The sequence below is a fragment of the Lipophrys pholis genome (genome assembly GCF_963383615.2).
Source record: "Lipophrys pholis genome assembly, chromosome: 2".
NCBI classification, from domain to species: Eukaryota; Metazoa; Chordata; class Actinopteri; order Blenniiformes; family Blenniidae; genus Lipophrys; species Lipophrys pholis.
Genome location: NC_137636.1, coordinates 39,050,761 through 39,072,512, shown reverse-complemented (window position 1 = coordinate 39,072,512; position 21,752 = coordinate 39,050,761). Strand labels below are relative to the sequence as shown.

The window sequence follows — 21,752 nt, the reverse complement described above, 5'->3', positions numbered from 1 at the left end:
ATCCTCCATTCTAACAATACCAGCAAAGACCTTTTCCAGTGCTGCTGGTTTCTTTTCAGGTCGACACGAAGCGATTTGCTCCTCATTGGGATCATCACATCACAAGCATTGTGTCCCAGCTCCAGCAGTGGTTAAAGCAGAAAGTGAAGAAGGACTTTGAGTTCCTAGACTCATTGCAATCACCCCCCCCCCCCCCCCACCCCCAACCACCCCCACCCCCCTTTCAATTTCAATAACTTTACAGGGGAAATTACAGGAACTGATGAATAAGAATCTCTGATAATAATAATAATAATAATAAGAAGAAGAAGAAGAAGAAGAAGAAGAAGAAGAAGGATATTGATAATAAAATGTATTCAGACAGCAGGTTTAACATGTGGCTATAAAAGGGACAAATAAAGTCTTACATATGAGTAAAGGCTGAGGTGTGTACTTTAGTATTTAATGTATGTAGTGTGAGAACACATGTCTTCTATGTAGAAACTGTGATCCAGGTTTGGTCCCCGGAGGAAAAGATGTGAGCAGTGTTTTTTAAATGATCTCAGTGGCTTTGAAGGGAAGCAGCTAATTAACCTCCCTGTATCACTCTCAACAGAGTGATGTGCAGAAACACTCTCACACCAGCTCACCTGCACTGTCATCGTCACCACAATGAATATCAGGCATCGTATCAATTTGGAGGGATAAAAACAAGATACTCACCACACACACACACACACACACACACACACACACACACACACACACACACACACACACACACACACACACACACACACACACACACACACACACACACACACACACACACACACACACACACACACACACATTATATTGCACATTAGTAGTTTGGTGTAGTGTTCAGTAAAGTGACTGCAGTGGGTAAAAACGGTTTCTTCTTGTGTCGTTTGCCTGTTGGCAGCAATTCAAAGTGAACTTCCAGGGTGTGAACTGTCCCTGATGATATTGTGGGCTTGCTTGCGGCAGTGGGAACTGTACAGTTCTTCTAGTGTTTGGAGACACAGCTGACAATCTTCTGAGCCGTCTGACATATACTTATTCATTTTGCATATGAACAGAGAGCCATTTGGCATCCCCACCTGAAATGTGCCTGCAGGAGGAGGACAGATCTTGTGTCTGTCAGACTCCACTTGTTGAAATCATCCTTTCATCTGCTTCTATCACAAACTGCACCGAGACACAAGCTGACCTCCTCATGCTGGTCTGACCCTGTAAACTGTTCCCACATGAGCTTCAGTGGATCAACGCTGCCGCCGGGACCAGGTGACGCTTTGACATAATCTCACTCTTAATCTTCCCCAGGACCTGATGCTGCCTGTTAGTTTTCGTTAGAAATATTAATTGTGACCAGAGAGCCGTGAGCAAGTGCTTTTGTGTGCCATCAGAAGAGCTATTGTTTGATCTGCAGTGGTGGTTTAGCAGCTCCAGAGGACAACTCAGCACAATATGTGGGACAAAAATATTCCAGAAACCAGGAATTATTGTTGAGGATTTGGAGATCACTGGCAATTGGATCAGTGGGCTTTGTGCACCTTGTTAACCTGAAATAGCCGCGCGAACAGAACACTCAGTTGGCTGCAGGCCGCATCTTTATGTCTCCCTGGCAGTGATGAACGAGCTGTAGGTGCATCGGCCGAGCAACTTTTCCATAACTGGAGCTCTTCTGCTTTGTGTCGGCGGCTATGGGTCAAGTGCAGAGCTCCACGGACAAAGAGGTGACTCTGAAAAACATCCAGGATCTGTACCGCAAGTTCGCCAGCGAATGTCCCAGTGGGAATCTACACCTGCACGAGTTCAAGAGGATATTTGGAGTGACGAGCTCTTCATCGGAAGAAGAAGCAGCGTACATGGAGAATGTGTTCCGGTCCTTTGACGCAAACAAGGTAAGGCAAGGCAAGGCAAGATAAATGTATTTATAGAGCACCATCCTAACACAAGGAAATTCACAGAGCTTTACAAAGAAATAAAAGAAATTAAAGAAATAGAGAATAAAGAAATACATTCAAACTTTAGAAGAAATGAAAGAAATAGATTAAAACAAATAATGAAGAAAAGTAGAATAAATTAGATAAGAGATTTATTAAGATTAGTTTACTAAGTAAGTGAAATCTATTGTTTATTCTACATCCTATGTATCTAGGAATGTTTTAAGTCCTGATTTAAAAGAAGTGAGTGTGTCAGCAGTCTTCAGGTGTTCAGGAACTTTGTTCCACAGGTGAGGAGGTAGGAAATAAAAGCTGCTTCACCTTGTTTCTTCTGACTGTAGGAACAGTGAGTCAACCTCTTCCTGATGACCTCAGAGGTCTTGAGCTTTGATCTTCTACAAGTCAATCTGAGATGATTTAGGCCGAGACCCTTCAAAGCTTTCTAGAGCAGAAGGACCATTCTGAAGTCCTTTGATACACAGGCAGCCAGTGGAGGGTGGAGCAGGGGGGATGAGCTCCACCCTCAGTGTGGTGGGGATGTGGTGTTGTAATGAGCTCCACCCTCAGTGTGGTGGGGGAATGTGCTCCACCCTCTTTGTGTTGGTGTAATGTGTTCCACCCTCAGTGTGTTGGTGTAATGTGCTCCACCCTCAGTGTGGTGGTGTAATGTGTTCCACCCACAGTGTGTTGGTGTAATGTGCTCCACCCTCAGTATGGTGGTGTAATGTGCTCCACCCTCAGTGTGGTGGTGTAATGTGCTCCACCTTCAGTATTCTGGATCAGTTGTAATTGTTTATCCATCCATCCATCTTCTCCCTCTTATCCATTTCCGGGTGGTGGTGGTGTCAGTCTGAGCACCGTCACCCAGATCACATTGCACCATTAAGAACCTTCCTGCAGGTGGAGAGCCCACAGGAAGGTGGAGAGCCCACAGGAAGGCTGTAGTTGTTTATTTTGACATAATTTGGGCTTCCAGCTCATAAGACTCATGAAAACAGGAATTCAAAAAATGAGAATACTGTGAAGGAAACAGCCCAAATTGTGGAGAGCGTGAAAGAATGTTTTAAAGTGAGTGTCACACTAATCATCTACTAAACTCAAAGCACCTGCACAGGTTCCCCCAGGTGTCATTAAACTGCTTCAGTTGGGTTGAACATGGGGAAGACTGCAAACGTGACAACTGTCCAGAAGACCATCACTGATCCCCTCCATAGGAAGGGGAAGCCACAAACCCTCCAGCTCAGGAGGCTGGCTGCTCACAGAGCGCTGGGTCCACAAACCCTCCAGCTCAGGAGGCTGGCTGCTCACAGAGCGCTGGGTCCACAAACCCTCCAGCTCAGGAGGCTGGCTGCTCACAGAGCGCTGGGTCCACAAACCCTCCAGCTCAGGAGGCTGGCTGCTCACAGAGCGCTGGGTCCAAGCATGGCAATGGAAAGTCTAGTGGAAGGGCAAAATGTGGCACCAGGGAAAGAGATGACCGTGGACTTCAGCGGATTATCAAACAGAGAAGATTCAAGAATCTGGCAGAGTTCCAGAAAGAGTGGAAAGAGGCGGGAGGCACAGCTTCAGAAACCTCTACATTCAGAACCATCCGGGAGATGAGCTCCAACTGTGGGGTTCCTCGGGTCAAGCCCCTTCTGAGCCTGAGCCAACAGAGGAAGAGTCTCAACTGGGCCAAGGAGAAGAAGGACTGGACTGCTGGCCAGCGGTCCAAGGTCCTCTTTTCCCTTGAAAGTAAAGTGTGCCTTTCATTGGGGAATCAAGGTCCAAGACGGGTGAGGAACAGAACCCAGACTGCTTGAGGTCAAGAGTGAAATCTCTACAGTCAGTCATGGTTTGGAGTGCAATGCAATAAACTCTGCTTTCTTAAATCCAAGGTCGCCGCAACATTCCAGCAGAATGTTTTCCAGGACTTCATGATTCCTTCTGCTGAGGATCTGTGTGGAGGTGCAGAGTTCCTCTTCCAGCAGGACCTGACCCCTGACCCCTGACCCCTGACCCCTGCCCCTGCCCCTGCCCCTGCCCCTGCCCCTGCCCCTGCCCCTGCCCCTGCCCCTGCCGCCAGAAGCACCTAAACCTGCTTTGATGCCCCCGTGCCATCACAGTACTTGACTGGCCAGACCTGAAGCCCCCTGAGACCCTCTGGGGTATTATGGAGAGGAAAATGAGGCCACCAGACCCAACAACACAGAAGAGCTGACAGCGAGCATCAAGGAAATCTGGGCTTCCATCCCTCCCGGGCAATGCCACAGGCTGACTGCCTCAATGCCACAGGCTGACTGCCTCAATGCCACAGGCTGACTGCCTCAATGCCACAGGCTGACTGCCTCAATGCCACAGGCTGACTGCCTCAATGCCACAGGCTGACTGCCTCAATGCCACAGGCTGACTGCCTCAATGCCACAGGCTGACGGCCTCAATGCCACAGGCTGACTGCCTCAATACCACAGGCTGATAGGCCTCAATGCCACAGGCTGACGGCCTCAATGCCACAGGCTGACTGCCTCAATACCACAGGCTGACTGCCTCAATGCCACAGGCTGACTGCCTCAATGCCACAGGCTGATAGGCCTCAATACCACAGGCTGACTGCCTCAATGCCACAGGCTGACTGCCTCAATGCCACAGGCTGACTGCCTCAATGCCACAGGCTGACGGCCTCAATGCCACAGGCTGACTGCCTCAATACCACAGGCTGATAGGCCTCAATGCCACAGGCTGACGGCCTCAATGCCACAGGCTGACTGCCTCAATACCACAGGCTGACTGCCTCAATGCCACAGGCTGACTGCCTCAATGCCACAGGCTGATAGGCCTCAATACCACAGGCTGACTGCCTCAATGCCACAGGCTGACTGCCTCAATGCCACAGGCTGACTGCCTCAATGCCACGGCGCATCCAGGCAGTGATGAAGGCAAAGGGATTCCAACAAGTATTGAAGACTGACATATCGTTTGGAAAGTTCCATATTTTGATTGAGTTCATGTGATTCTAATTTCTTTCCTTTTTTTCCTGAAAAAACTGAAGTAAACGGTGGTTCTCTTCACAGTGTTCTAACTGTTTGAATTCCTGTTTTCATGAGTCTTATGAGCTGGAAGCCCAAATTCTGACAAAATAAACAAATAAATACTAGAAATTGTTTGAAAGGAGGGTTCTGAATCTGTACTCTATGAAAGTTAAACTTTTTGAATGGCATTATGGAAATAAATCCACTTTTCCATGATATTCTAGTTTTTTGAAAGGGCCTGTATTTATATGATGTTTTAGTCTCTGATTTCATTTTCACTAGTTCTCATGAGTAACTATGAACGTTGTTGTTGATAATGTTGATTCTCTTCTCAGCAGTTGATGTTTTCTTCCACCCGTTAACCGTCGTTACTATGAAATGTTGACCGCCTATGAATCAAACTACTTTCACCAACTATTGAAACGCAGTAGTGGATCATAACGCAGGACTTCTTCCTCACAGGATGGGAAAATAGACTTCATGGAGTACGTGGCTGCCGTGCACCTCGTTCTTCGCGGGAAACTTGAGGACAAATTGAAATGGTCTTTTAAAGTATTTGACAGAGATGGAAACGGCAGTTTGGACAGACAGGAAGTGAGACACATTCTCAAAGTAAGTGTCACTGCAAACATGTTTCCATCCATTTCTATAACAACGCTTTAATTACACGGTATATCATTTCGTGATTCGTGTGTTCAGTATTATTCACCGTTAAATAACCTTTTTTATTGCTTCTCTTTTATTACTTTTTTGTTCTTTTGAGATTATCTACAAGATAAAGAAGCACACTGATCCTGGACTGACGGTGAATATTGACGATACCTGCAACAGAATATTTGAGCTGGTGGACAGGAATAAAGACAGTAAGTCTCCAACCAAAACAACCTACCTATTTAACCTACCTATCCTCCCTACCTAGGTACTTTATGACCTAACGAACCGACTTACCTACCTTCTATCGAAGCAACCCACCTCCCTTCCTACTTAACTCCCTACCCTCTTCCCTCTCTCCCTACTAGACCTACCCACCCAACCTACCTCCTACCTACCTAACCGACCTACCTAACTTATGTTAGGTAGGTCGTTAACCTACCTACGTACCCTCTACATACCTCACAACCTACCTAACCTACCTACCTACGTACCCTCTAGGTAGAGGGTACAGTACGTAGGTAGGTACCTAACCTACCTACCTACATACCCTCTATCTACCTCACAACCTACCTAACCGACCTACCTAACTTACCTCCTACCTATGTACCCTCTACCTACCTCACAACCAACCTAACCTACCTACCTACATACCCTCTATCTACCTCACAACCTACCTAACCTACCTACCTACGTACCCTCTACCTACCTAACCTACCTACCTACTTACCCTCTACCTACCTCCGAGCTTCCAGTCTGAGCTGACTCATTGTGGGACTGTCCAGGTCAGATCACGCTGGAGGAGTTCATTGAGGGGGCAGAAAAGGACCCGTGGGTGATGGAGCAGCTCAAACTGGACATCGGGCCGTGCGAGTGGTTCATCGAGCAGCAAGAAGCCCACGGTCCTCATGAATGAGCAGAGACCAGGACGACGAGAGAGAAGCTGCCTTCGGTGACGGGCTGGCGTGTCGTTCACATGGGAAGAGGAGAACGGTGGAAGCCTCTGGATGACAGGAAGCAGATCAGAGAGCTTGACTCAGACCTCTGATTGGAGACCTGAGTTCACAGTCCAATACCATCGTCTTAATGTAGGGAGTAGAGACGCCCCGAGGTGACGAGTCTCTGCCTTACACAGTTTACATCACGGCTGTTAGTCCAGACAGAGACCCTGTTACATCACACCGTTCTGCAGTGGAAACAGTGAACGTTCATCAGGTATTGGCTGATAAATCTTGTCAGAACGAGGATACAAGTCCTACAAAACAAGACTTTTTGCAGACGGCTCAGAGTGCAGTGCTTTTTAAATGCTCCGGCTTCCATTCTCATTTAAACTGAAAAACCAGCTTACAGTACATCAACACTTCTGCGTGATTTAGTTTCACATATTTCATGTTTCTGAGCTAAAATCTCAGTAAGGTGGATATTGTGTATTAAACAAACAAACCAGCCACAAGGTAAGACTCAAAGACCAGCATAACGAAATCCATGGGGATTATTGCCCTTTATTGAAATAGATGAGGATCAAACACATTAAAGGAAACAAACAAGAATAAATATTACAACAGCAAAGACAAGGAGGACAAAATAGGCTGAAAACCCAATAAATCTCAACAATTTCCCATAAGAAACATTGAGCACGGCGCTCTGCTCACCACTTATGGACCTCATGAGATTTTACTGCGGGCTTATAGTCTCACTGCCTAAGTTTAGCCTTTAAGACTCTTTACATCCTAATATGACTTTGTTTGGCCTCACAGAGACGTCAACAACAAACACAGACCTCCGTCCGGTTTATAGCAAGAACTACGAGGCAGCAAAGGAATCCTGTGATTTCTAAGTTCCACACACACTTGAACATTTGTGATCAGGGTTGAGTGTTTTAACAGAAAGTGGGAATCAGACTCAGCAAAGGCTAAATCCAAACATCCTCTTCTCATAGTGGCTCTGCAGGCCAACAGGAAGCTCAGAAGACTCCATGAAATCTTAATTCTACTCTTCATTTCTCTCGCTCTTAATAAAAGCTGTGTTATTGTCGAGTTGCATGAGCTTTGGGAATAGCAGCTATTATTTTCTCTGCATTATCATTTTGTTCTGTTAAACCTGCTCAGGATTGGTCGAATATATGATGTGTGATTCAAAGAAATGATAAATGTTGGAGAGGATCTTTTGTTCACACTGAACTCGTTTTCCATTTCTGAACTGAATCTTTAACATCTGTGATCTGAAGAAAAACCATCTCTACACTTTTATAGAAATAATATAAAACCTCCATGGAAAGTTATTTTTACATGCAGCTTTATGTTCTGTTGTATTTCTTGTAATAAGACATTTTCTCATGTTACTTTTTTACTTCTGCAATAAGAAAAAGACGTGTACTTTGGAAAATAAAGTGTCTTGTTAAAACCGGGTCGTTGGTTACTGGTAAATGGTGTAAACTCATCTGAAATGATTAATGGAGGTCGTTCAATCAATCCAAGTACGGTTCTAAAACTTTGTCAATAAAAACATTGAAGTGTTTCTCTCACAAACACATGAGCAGGAAGTTAAACCATTTATAAAATCTTTTTTTGCAGAATTCTGATCTACTTGTAGTATATGAAGACAACAGTGAAAAGTTGTAAGTTCTTCCACCAGGGTGAAAAGAGAAGATTGTTTTTTAGTGACCAGGAGCCTCACTTATACAGCTGCTGAAGCACTAAAGGTCCTGGAAGATACGTACGCCACTTCACACGCAGTTTGTGAATTAAAAAGATAAACTTTGCAGGAGAACGTTGGTACTGGTACGACAACTTAGAACCTGGAGCAGCACATTCTGGAGACGAGGAACCTGGTGGTGCTGATGGTGAGGTGGAGAACTGAACCAGATTCATCTCATACATTTATTATCTTCAAATATCAGACTTATTGATCCACGTGATCATAAACAGCCGAGCTGCAGAGTTCTAGATGTTTCTTTAGTGGAACGTTCCTGCTGAATCAGCAGAACCATGTTCATATGTTAAACTTTCATCTTCAAATGATCCAGAGGACAGAACTGATTGATTATCAATGATCCAGAGGACAGAACTGATTGATTATCAATGATCCAGAGGATAGAACTGATTGATTATCAATGATCCAGAGGACAGAACTGATTGATTATCAATGATCCAGAGGACAGAACTGATTGATTATCAATGATCCAGAGGATAGAACTGATTGATTATTAATTGTGACAAAGTGTAACAATCAGTCTAATTGTGATGTTCTGTTTTTCCTGCGGGACCCCCCCCCCCCCCCCCCCCCCGGCTAGCTCAGTTGGTAGAGCATGAGATTCACAATCTCAGGGTAGTGGGACTACATCTTCTCTTTCCTTTTTTCTTTTTTTGGGGGGATTCTGGAGACTCAGGCCAGCGTCTCCCAGAAAGAGCGAGACAAACGCCCCTAGTGGTCACGTGGGTCATCGCAATCCCTCTTGATGTCCACCTGGTGGACGCATCAAGCCATTGCGCTCTCCCTCTGCGCACCGCCGCACGCCCCTAGTGGTCGTCATGGTCACCACACTGACCTGCCAACGTCTGCCTCCACCTGGTGGACGTTCGTAGTCATCACACCCATCACCCTCATCACTCCAGACCACACCCACACACACACACACACACACACACACACACACACACACACACACACACACACACACACACACACACACACACACACACACACACACACACACACACACACACACACTCTTTGTACATAGTGTTGCTGTTTAATAGATTATATCTCCATGTTAGATGACGTTTGCTATTTGAATGTGTTGATTTATGAGATGATTCCAGAATTATTTATGAATTCATTCATTCATTTTCTTCCGCTTATCCGTTTCCGGGTCGCGGTGGTGTCAGTCTGAGCACCGTCACCCAGATCACATCGCACCATTTAAGAACCTTCCTGCAGGTGGAGAGCCCACGGGAAGGTGGCGCCCGGCGTGGGACACGAACCCACTACCCTGAGATTGTGAGTCTCATGCTATTTATGAATTAATACATTTTGTTAATAAACGCCTGTTAGCTGAATTGAACGCTTCTTGGTGATTATTGTGTATTTATTGTTGACAATTCACTGCTTTGTAACAGTCTGTGCTCGGATCTCACACCTTCCCTTTTATTTAACATTGTTATATTTTTACACAGAAATATTAACTAACTTAAATAAACTTTTACAAACGAGACTGATATTTTGGTATTAGCTATTTCCAGTTTATCTAGTGGTGCCCCAATTTATTATGAATAAATAAATACCGAATTTATGCAAATTAATAATTTTTCATTCATAAATAATTTTTGATAATTTATTAACTTTTAAGTAATTACTCAATTACTTGAGGAGTTGTTAATGAGTAAATGACCATTTACTTCCATTAATAATTAAAATTTTTCATAAATTACTTCCAGTGATTTATTACTTTCAGTAATCTATTACTTACAGTAATTTAATGCTAATAACCAACCATAAATCCCAACAAATATACTAAAGTGTATGAACACGGTAACAAAGTGAGTCTCTGGGAAAGTTTCATGCAAAACAAACTGCAGTTGAGATAATTTACCAACGTTTACATGTAAAATAAAGAAATTATAGATTTTATATTGCTTATTCTATTATTATACATACGTTATACAGTTTAGTATATTCCTACGTTATGGCTGTAAATCCTGATAAAAGCCGCTCGCGGTACAGTAATCCTGGACGCACTGGGGCTGCACACAGAACCTCCTCCTCCACCCTCCTCCTCCACCCTCCTCCTCCACCTCCAGTGACTGAGGATAAGTTCACTGAGCCTTTTCAGTCCCTGTTCAAATATTTAATTTATACATTTAATAAACAGATAAAACTGAACTTTATCAGTCTGCTGTGTCTCCAACAAAATGTCTCCTTCCCCTCTGACACACGCTGGAGTCACTACCATGATGTCACTCTCCTTCATGATGTCACTCTCTTCTGCCCTCCATGTCACTCTCCTTCATGATGTCACTCTCCTCCATGATGTCACTCTCCTTCATGATGTCACTCTCCTCCATGATGTCACTCTCCTCTGCCCTCCATGATGTCACATGATGTCACATGAAGGATCATGATGTCACTCTCCTCTATGATGTCACTCTCCTTCATGGTGTCACTCTCCTCCATGATGTCACTCTCCTCTGCCCTCCATGATGTCACTCTCCTCCTTGATGTCACATGATGTCACATGAAGGATCATGATGTCACTCTCCTCCATGATGTCACATGATGTCACATCAAGGATCATGATGTCACATGATGTCACATCAAGGATCATGATGTCACTCTCCTCCTTGATGTCACATGATGTCACATGAAGGATCATGATGTCACTCTCCTCCATGATGTCACATGATGTCACATGAAGGATCATGATGTCACTCTCCTTCATGATGTCACTCTCCTCCATGATGTCACTCTCCTTCATGATGTCACTCTCCTCCATGATGTCACTCTCCTTCATGATGTCACTCTCCTCCATGATGTCACTCTCCTCTGCCCTCCATGATGTCACATGATGTCACATGAAGGATCATGATGTCACTCTCCTCTATGATGTCACTCTCCTTCATGGTGTCACTCTCCTCCATGATGTCACTCTCCTCTGCCCTCCATGATGTCACTCTCCTCCTTGATGTCACATGATGTCACATGAAGGATCATGATGTCACATGATGTCACATCAAGGATCATGATGTCACTCTCCTCCTTGATGTCACATGATGTCACATGAAGGATCATGATGTCACTCTCCTCCATGATGTCACATGATGTCACATCAAGGATCATGATGTCACATCAAGGATCATGATGTCACTCTCCTCCTTGATGTCACATGATGTCACATGAAGGATCATGATGTCACTCTCCTCCATGATGTCACATGATGTCACATGAAGGATCATGATGTCACTCTCCTCCATGATGTCACTCTCCTTCATGATGTCACTCTCCTCCATGATGTCACTCTCCTCCATGATGTCACTCTCCTCCATGATGTCACTCTCCTTCATGATGTCACTCTCCTCCATGATGTCACTCTCCTCTGCCCTCCATGATGTCACATGATGTCACATGAAGGATCATGATGTCACTCTCCTCCATGATGTCACTCTCCTTCATGGTGTCACTCTCCTCCATGATGTCACTCTCCTCTGCCCTCCATGATGTCACTCTCCTCCTTGATGTCACATGATGTCACATGAAGGATCATGATGTCACTCTCCTCCATGATGTCACATGATGTCACATCAAGGATCATGATGTCACATGATGTCACATCAAGGATCATGATGTCACTCTCCTCCTTGATGTCACATGATGTCACATGAAGGATCATGATGTCACTCTCCTCCATGATGTCACATGATGTCACATGAAGGATCATGATGTCACTCTCCTCCATGATGTCACTCTCCTCCATGATGTCACTCTCCTTCATGGTGTCACTCTCCTCCATGATGTCACTCTCCTTCATGATGTCACTCTCCTCTGCCCTCCATGATGTCACTCTCCTCCATGATGTCACATGATGTCACATGAAGGGTCATGATGTCACTCTCCTCCTTGATGTCACATGATGTCACATGAAGGATCATGATGTCACTCTCCTCCATGATGTCACATGATGTCACATGAAGGGTCATGATGTCACTCTCCTCCTTGATGTCACATGATGTCACATGAAGGATCATGATGTCACTCTCCTCCATGATGTCACATGATGTCACATGAAGGATCATGATGTCACATGAAGGATCATGATGTCACTTTCCTCCATGATGTCACTCTCCTTCATGATGTCGCTCTCCTCCATGATGTCACTCTCTTCTGCCCTCCATGATGTCACTATCCTCCATGATGTCACTCTCCTTCATGATGTCACTCTCCTCCATGATGTCACTCTCCTCTGCCCTCCATGTCACTCTCCTCCATGATGTCACTCTCCTCTGCCCTCCATGATGTCACTCTCCTCCATGATGTCACTCTCCTTCATGATGTCACTCTCCTCTGCCCTAAATGTCACTCTCCTCCATGATGTCACTCTCCTTCATGATGTCACTCTCCTCTGCCCTCCATGATGTCACTCTCTTCTGCCCTCCATGATGTCACTCTCCGTCATGATGTGACTCTCCTCTGCCCTCCATGATATCACTGTCCTCCATGATGTCACTCTCCTTCATGATGTCACTCTCCTCTGCCCTAAATGTCACTCTCCTTCATGATGTCACTCTCCTCTGCCCTAAATGTCCCTCTCCTTCATGATGTCACTCTCCTCTGCCCTCCATGATGTCACTCTCCTCTGGCCTCCACCTTCACATCAGATACTGATTTACAGCGGTGATGATGAGCTGCTGATCGCTTATATTTTCTTTTATTAGTGATTATCTGACCTCCACCTCCTCCATCACTATTTCTCTCGCATCAAATTCCGGCGATCAACAGGATGAATGAGATGCTAAAATGTTGACGAGGCCCTTTGCATTGACCATATATGGTAGAAAGTGGGCGAGTGGAGGGCGGGGCCTGGACTGAACCTTCCAGGTGAACTGGATCTAGAAAAGGAAAGTGTGTGCAGATGTGCGTACGCACGGTTTTATTCATTCAACATTTCAGCTTTTGGGCGCACGTACATTTTTAGTAGGAATCCTACGCCAGGTTTTATAAATGAGGCCTCTGAGCTTTAAGAACCAGCCTTCATGGTCTCCTTCATGTTCGAGACTCGTGGAGATTAAAACCAGGTTTCCATGATGGAAGCACACAAACAGTTAAAGAAATGTACAAAAACAACAAATGGTTTAATCACCACGGCAGAAGAAATGTCAGCCGTTACACCAGGAGGCCAGTCTGAGCCAAGAAGAGACATTTCTGTTTCCCGGCGTTACGACTTGTGACTTTCAAATCTTTTTGCACCAGAATGTGTCCGGAGTCGTGGAGGAGCTACAGTGTGTATAGGACTGGTTTTTCTGTTTTACAATGAGATAAATATCAGTAACTTGCTGAATTATGTTCATTTCGTCGTTCTTAAACGTATATTTCAGATTATTTTTCAACAGCAAGTTGAAACAGGAATGTTTTAACTTAGCTGACATGTTTCAGCTGCAGTCTTCCTCAGTGTATCTGAGTGTTGGTCTTTATCAGGTGACCAGCCTGACAGATCTGTCAGAATCTGGCCGTCTGGCCACGCCCCCGGGCCTCCAGCCACGCCCCCGGGTCAGCCGGCCACGCCCCCTGCCGCCCGGTGGTTTCTGGAGAACGGAGCTCCAGGTGTGTGAGAGGCTGTCGCTCCTCGTCCAGGTTCATGGTCGTCTGCTTCCTGATCTCCTTCATCCACCGTTAGTTTGTTCTCCTCCGATGTTCTGACTCTTCCCTTGTTCCACTTCATGATGTGGTCGTTTCTTTACGCTGGTCGGTGATGCTGATTTTGCATTTTCTTGTTCTGCCGTGTCTTTTTGGGATCTTGTGAGTCGTCCTGCTGTTTCTTTCTCTCTCGTACTAAAGGATCCGCCCGTTTCTCCAATGTCTGTTCTGTTGCATGATTTACATGGGACTTCTTTTATTTTGTTATGCGGGTCTATTTTATCTTTTGGGTGTACGAGGAGCTGTTGGAGGTTTGTGTGGCTCCACTGCTGTGCTGATGTTGTTAGTTTTCATGATTGGTGGTCTGGGTTCTGTTCTCCCTCCGATGTCTGGGATTGTGATGGTGTTTTTGTTCTTACCTGGTTTTTCTTATGTTCTATATTCTGGACTTGTTGTCTTCCTTTGTTTTTATTGATTTATTTCAGACACGGACACTGTGACTGTGTTCTTGATGTGTTTGTCCTCCTCTTGTCTGTTTCATCTGTTATGATGGCAGCCAGTTGGAAAAGTAAAGGTAAGGCAAGCAAGGTAAAAACATTCCTGTTTCAACTTGTTTGTAAAAGAGAATCAATAATATAAATATCAGTAACTGTTAAGAAAGCAGGTTTAGCCAACAAGAGAGCCAGAGAGAGAGCCAGAGAGAGAGCCAGAGAGAACCAGAGAGAGAACCAGAGAGAGAGACAGAGAGAGAGACAGAGAGAGAGACAGAGAGAGAGACAGAGAGAGAGACAGAGAGAGAACCAGAGAGAGAGACAGAGAGAGAGACAGAGAGAGAGACAGAGAGAGAGACAGAGAGAACCAGAGAGAGAACCAGAGAGAGAACCAGAGAGAGAGACAGAGAGAGAGACAGAGAGAGAGACAGAGAGAGAGACAGAGAGAACCAGAGAGAGAACCAGAGAGAGAGACAGAGAGAGAGCCAGAGAGAGAGACAGAGAGAGAGACAGAGAGAACCAGAGAGAGAGCCAGAGAGAGAGCCAGAGAGAGAGACAGAGAGAACCAGAGAGAGAACCAGAGAGAGAGACAGAGAGTGAACCAGAGAGAGAACCAGAGAGAGAGACAGAGAGAGAGACAGAGAGAGAGACAGAGAGAGAGAGAACCAGAGAGAGAGACAGAGAGAGAGAGACAGAGAGAGACAGAGAGAGAGACAGAGAGAGAGACAGAGAGAGAGAGAGACAGAGCCAGAGAGAGAGACAGAGAGAGAGAGAGCCAGAGAGAGAGACAGAGAGAGAGCCAGAGAGAACCAGAGAGAGACAGAGAGAGCCAGAGAGAGACAGAGAGAGAGACAGAGAGAGAGACAGAGAGAGAGAGAGACAGAGAGACAGAGAGAACCAGAGAGAGAGACGGAGAGAGACAGAGAGAGAGAGACAGAGAGAGACAGAGAGACAGAGAGAGAGACAGAGAGAGAGACAGAGCCAGAGAGAGAGACAGAGAGAGAGAGACAGAGAGAGAGAGAGACAGAGCCAGAGAGAGAGACAGAGAGAGAGCCAGAGAGAGAGCCGGAGAGAGAGACAGAGAGAGAGAGACAGAGCCAGAGAGAGAGCCAGAGAGAGAGCCAGAGAGAGAGAGACAGAGAGAGAGAGACAGAGAGAGACAGAGAGAGAGAGACAGAGAGAGAGAGACAGAGAGAGAGAGAGACAGAGCCAGAGAGAGAGACAGAGAGAGAGCCAGAGAGAGAGACAGAGAGAGAGACAGAGAGAGAGCCAGAGAGAGAGAGACAGAGAGAGAGCCAGAGAGAGAGAGACAGAGAGAGAGCCAGAGAGAGAGCCAGAGAGAGAGCCAGAGAGAGAGCCAGAGAGAGAGCCGGAGAGAGAGCCAGAGAGAGCCGGCGGCTCTGCAGCGCCACAATCTTTTCACCACACGTTAAAAAAAACAACAACAATCTTTTGCAGATTGTAACTGATCTTCACATTAAAATAGAATTAGACGACAAAACTCAAGGAGTTTGGTGATGATGAGTTAAAAGATGCACCTTCATCACTTCAACTGAAGGTTTTTACTTTATTGTGAGATTACAACAAGAATATTGGAACGCAGAGAATAAATGAAGCAACAATGTGAAAAAGAATGACCCCTTGTTAAAGGAACAATTATTTTCAAAATGTAAGTGGAATCAGAGCAAAGCAGCAGAATTATGGAGGTTTGACTCTTTACGTGTCTCCTTACGTGTCTCCTTACGTGTCTCTTTGTGTCTCCTTAGTGTCTCCTTACGTGTCTCTTTACGTGTCTCCTTATGTGTCTCTTTGTGTCTCCTTAGTGTCTCCTTACGTGTCTCTTTACGTGTCTCCTTACGTGTCTCCTTACGTGTCTTTGTGTCTCCTTACGTGTCTCTTTACGTGTCTCCTTAGTGTCTCCTTACGTGTCTCTTTACGTGTCTCCTTACGTGTCTCTTTACGTGTCTCCTTACGTGTCTCCTTACGTGTCTCTTTACGTGTCTCCTTACGTGTCTCTTTACGTGTCTCCTTACGTGTCTCCTTACGTGTCTCTTTGTGTCTCCTTAGTGTCTCCTTACGTGTCTCTTTACGTGTCTCTTTACGTGTCTCCTTACGTGTCCCCAGCAGCTGCTCGACTCCAGAGAAGCTTCATTGAGGCTGATTGTCACACAGTGAGGTCATTTTCTCATATTCAAACTCAAACTAGTTGCGACCTTTGATTGAAAACATCCCGAGGCTTTCCCTGCCAGGCCGGCGCTGGCGTGGCGTTTCAGCTGGGACTGTTCACTGAATCTTTTCCCGCAGTCGTCACAGCCAAAGGTTTTCTCTCTGCTGTGAACCTCCATGTGTCTTTTCAACAGCGAGTTTCTGGTAAATCTTTTCCCACAACTGTCACAGCTGAAGGGTTTGTCTCCCGTGTGGATCTGGATGTGTCTTTCCAACTCTGACTTGTATTTGAACGTTTTCCCACAAACGTCGCAGCCGAACGGATTCCCCGCCGCGTGCACGCTCATGTGCGTTTTCAGGTAAGACTTCTGTTTGAATCTTTTTCCACAATCGCCACAACAAAAGGGTTTCTCTGTGGTGTGAACATTCATGTGTTTCTCCAGATGCGACTTCTGTTTGAATTTCTTGCCGCACTTGTGGCAGTCGAACGGCCGTTCCCCGGTGTGGATCCTCATGTGCGAGTCCAGGTACGTCTTAACAGGAAACTCTTTACCACAGCTGCTGCAGCTGAACTGTTTCTCTCCCGTGTGGACGCTCATGTGTCCTTTCAGCAACGACTTCAGCTTAAATTGTTTCCCGCACACACCACAGCTGAAAGGCTTCTCACCTGTGTGGACTCTCAGGTGCGACTTGAGGTTGGAATTGTCCCTGAAGCCTCGACCACAGAAGCTGCAGCTGAAAGGTTTCTCTCCCGTGTGGATTCTCATGTGCACCTTCAGATGTGAGCTCTGCCGGAATGTTTTCCCACAATCTCCACACACAAAGGTTTTATTGACTTTATGCTCCTTCATGTGCATCTTCAGGTCCAACTTCTCCACAAACTGTGTCCCACAAATGCGACAGACTGCAGGTTTGTCTTTGGAGGGGACGGCCGCTGTCCTCTGGACCGGACGGGTGGGAAGGCCACTCCCCGGAGACTCAGAGCAGCTGAAATGGTTCCCATCATCACTGTTACCATCTGAATCACATGACCTGCTCTCCTTCCAGCCGCCGCCACTGTCGTCAGTCTCAGTCACGGAGTGGAACAACCCTGGCTTTTCTTCATCATCACTGACGTCGGTCTCAGAGCAGTCGGGATCCTCACCCTCAGCGTTTGGCTGAAAGTGACTCCAGACAGGTTCTGCTCCTCCACAGTGCTCTTCATCACTTCCTGTTTTAATCAGTTTGAATGAAGTGCTGGTTGAAGGTTCTTCAGCCTTTATAGAGGACTCAGTGTCCTCTTCCTCATCTTCACTCTTTACAACAACTTTGAGGAACCATGTGTTCTCATTCTCCGAGTCACTGGGCTGCTTGACCTCCTCACTCTCCTTCGGTTCCTTCGGTTCCTCCTTGATGTGAAGAAGCTTCGGTTCCTCCTGGTTGATACTGGAGATCCAGTCATCTTCTTGTTTAATCTCCATCAGCTTCTGGAATCCTGCAGCAGGTGTCAAGGAGCCAACGGGGAACGTCCACAATGAAACTGGCTGATGAAGCTGTGAGTAATCAGATTCCTCTTCGTCATTTTCAGTTTTTACACAACTGGCAGAGAAAGCTGTGAAATCTTCTGGATCCTCCTCTTCCTCTTTCATGTAGAGGAGCTCTGGATCCCGCTGCTCCACACCGAAGCTCCGTTCATGAAGATTCTCTTCTTTCATCTCCATCTGCTGGACACCTGCAGGAAACACACACACACACACACACACACACACACACACACACACACACACACACACACACACACACACACACACACACACACACACACACACACACACACACACACACACACACACACACACACACACACACACACAGTCTTGTAAATCATCTTATCACAAATCATCTTAATGACAAGATGAGACACCAGGAGCCTCACTTATACAGCTGCTGAAGCACTAAAGGTCCTGGAAGATACGTACGCCACTTCACACGCAGTTTGTGAATTAAAAAGATAAACTTTGCAGGAGAATGTTGGTACTGGTAAAACAACTTAGAACCTGGAGCAGTACATTCTGGAGATGAGGAACCTGGTGGTGCTGATGGTGAGGTGGAGAACTGAACCAGATTCATCTCATACATTTATTATCTTCAAATATCAGACTTATTGATCCACGTGATCATAAACAGCCGAGCTGCAGAGTTCTAGATGTTTCTTTAGTGGAACGTTCCTGCTGAATCAGCAGAACCATGTTCATATGTTAAACTTTCATCTTCAAATGATCCAGAGGGTAGAACTGATTGATTATCAATGATCCAGAGGACAGAACTGATTGATTATCAATGATCCAGAGGACAGAACTGATTGATTATCAATGATCCAGAGGACAGAACTGATTGATTATCAATGATCCAGAGGGTAGAACTGATTGATTATCAATGATCCAGAGGATAGAACTGATTGATTATCAATGATCCAGAGGATAGAACTGATTGATTATCAATGATCCAGAGGACAGAACTGATTGATTATCAATGATCCAGAGGACAGAACTGATTGATTATCAATGATCCAGAGGATAGAACTGATTGATTATCAATGATCCAGAGGATAGAACTGATTGATTATCAATTGTGACAAAGTGTAACAACAGTCTAATTTCAGAGTAAACACATAAATAAATAGGTCTTTATCAGTCTGCTGTGTCTCCAACAAAATGTCTCCTTCCTCTACGACACTCTGACACACGCTGGAGTCACTACCATGATGTCACTCTCCTTCATGATGTCACTCTCCTTCATGATGTCACTCTCCTCTGTCCTCCATGATGTCTTTCTCTTTCCACCACCAAATCCCCGGCCTATCAGGGGCTAAACTAGTGCTAAGCTGGCCCTACTTCGTTGCAGAGCCAGAGCGGGGTCTGACACGTCATCAGGTGGGGGTGGAGTTATCTCTACCTACAAGGTGGAAGCGACACTGAACCGGCTTTCTGATCTCTACAGCGAACACAGAGCCCCGGAGTGGTTAGAGACAAAAAAAATTTAAATAACGCATGGGAACGATATAATAAGGTGTTCCCTCAAGTTAATAATACGAGGGAACGAGATCATTTAATCCACGATCGTAGAGCCAATAGTTCTCTAACTGTTGTGCTGCAGAGCTCCTCCTGTCAGTCAGCGACGTCGGCTCTATAATCTAGAAGCAGTTTTCCGTTGTGGTTTTTTTCAGGCTGTTCATGGTGACATGATTGTAACTAAGTTCCCCGCCAGGTCTTGTTTGGCGTTCTGACGGCAGGCTGAGGTCTGCAGGAGGGAGACATGGAAAACATGCAGGGCTCGGCCCTCCAGGACCAGAGTTTGACACCCCTGTTCCAGGTGGACTGTGATTTATCAAAGGAGAATGCGTGCAGATGTGCGTGCAGATGTGTGTGCAGATGTGTGTGCAGATGTGCGTACGGACCGTTTTACGATCCAAATTGTTTTTGGCGCACAAACATCTTTATTAGGAATCCGAGGCAATGTTTTATAGATGCACATTTTTCCAACTTTCCTTCACTTTTCAAAGGATTGAATGAAAATGTGTTTCAGTTTGAGCCGGGGTTAGTTAAAAACATTACCATAACAGACCAACACAAGAAACAGGTTTAGTAATAAACCAAATCAAGCAGAAAACAGCCGAGAGGAAATTATTCACTTTTATATTCAATTGGCTGCATTTTTATAAAGAGAAACTCATTTCAGTAACTTCAGGCTTTTATAAACAAACTAAACAGTGTTCTATACAACAAAAAAGAGAAAGTAGCTCTACTAAGTTTCAAATAAAGCATGTAGGTTTAGTGTCTGCAAACTGAATCTAAAACAATGTCCTGTTGAAAATAATCAGTCGCTTATCCAAGCATATAGAGAGACAGGCATTATACTTTATTATTGACTTGGGGAAATGACATCTCTTCCTTTAAGCGATGGTATTCATAGTGCAGGTTCTATCCACAATCCCTATGACTTTAATTCTATATTATTAGTGTGTAAATAAAGAAAAATACTGAAGACAGTTAAGCAGCTGATAATTCAATCTTTGGAGAAAGTGACAGCATAGATCTGAGAGGAATTAATGGGAGAACTGGGCCTGTTTATTTATTATTTTTCCTCCCGATAAGAGTCCTACATTCTGGATTTATCGTGAAAGAAGCAGGTCTTGGGTGATGCTTAATGTCCAGTCTGTTTGGTCTTCATGTTCGGAGGTAAGCAGACATCGCGGAGCTGCTTGGACCCGGGAGAGGCTTACCTCCGTGGATTTATTCATCAGCGTGCAGTCACACGGTGTCTCCACCAGCTGACGCTTATTTTAAAGCCAATAAAAGGAGATAATAGTCCGGGTCGCGCCGCTGTTCCGCCATGTTTAACCAGCACACGTAAACAAACTTTACAGCTCTACTTCTACGGTCTGCAGCGGCGGTTTGTCAGCGCGCATTGAAACGCAGCATCGCCCCCTGCTGTCCAGGAAGCGGTACTGAAACATCAATGGGGTTCGTTCAGGCTGAGGAAAGTTTGTGCTGCTTCCAACATTTAAAGATAATGTTTTTTATTTCAGATATAACATTTATTTACACGGTTCTAAGTTTATAAACAAATACACGGTGGCAATAATAGGGGAAAAAATTAAAGACTTCCATAAAGATTAGTTTTCACAACAGGCATTCAGCAGTCCAAATTCATTTGTCAACCATAGATTGGAAATAAAGGTGTTTTTGTGTTTTCTCTGGCTGTGTTTCCTATTGTGACATCTTGAGTATCAGTCAGTCAGTTTGAATGAAGTGCTGGTTGAAGGTTCTTCAGCCTTTATAGAGGACTCAGTGTCCTCTTCCTCATCTTCACTCTTTACAACAACTTTGAGGAACCATGTGTTTTCATTCTCCGAGTCACTGGGCTGCTTGACCTCCTCACTCTCCTTCGGTTCCTCCTTGATGTGAAGAAGCTTCGGTTCCTCCTGGTTGATACTGGAGATCCAGTCATCTTCTTGTTTAATCTCCATCAGCTTCTGGAATCCTGCAGCAGGTGTCAAGGAGCCAACGGGGAACGTCCACAATGAAACTGCGACAGCAGGCGCAGAAGAGGCACGATGCTTATGGAAGTAAATATGGACGCCACATCGATCAATGTCAGGG

At 45.3% G+C, this 21,752-nt stretch overlaps 2 protein-coding genes across 2 annotated transcripts; one reads left to right on the top strand and one right to left on the bottom strand.

The window, feature by feature from the left end:
- Positions 1-1,706: 1,706 nt before the first annotated feature.
- LOC308106741 (guanylyl cyclase-activating protein 2-like) lies at positions 1,707-16,620 on the top strand (the record flags this gene model as incomplete). The annotated part of the gene is made up of 8 exons (XM_080458650.1): positions 1,707-1,907; positions 5,420-5,569; positions 5,721-5,820; positions 6,394-6,510; positions 13,796-13,921; positions 16,212-16,256; positions 16,360-16,502; positions 16,570-16,620. 8 exons carry the CDS (start codon positions 1,707-1,709, stop codon positions 16,618-16,620), a joined length of 933 nt encoding a protein of 310 aa, XP_080314776.1.
- On the bottom strand, positions 15,959-21,020 carry LOC308106644 (uncharacterized protein). Its single transcript, XM_080458502.1, has 2 exons — positions 20,873-21,020; positions 15,959-18,322 (listed from the first exon to the last, which is right to left on the bottom strand). Exon 2 carries the CDS (start codon positions 18,309-18,311, stop codon positions 16,623-16,625), a length of 1,689 nt encoding a protein of 562 aa, XP_080314628.1. The 5' UTR covers positions 18,312-18,322; positions 20,873-21,020; the 3' UTR covers positions 15,959-16,622.
- Positions 21,021-21,752: the final 732 nt, after the last annotated feature.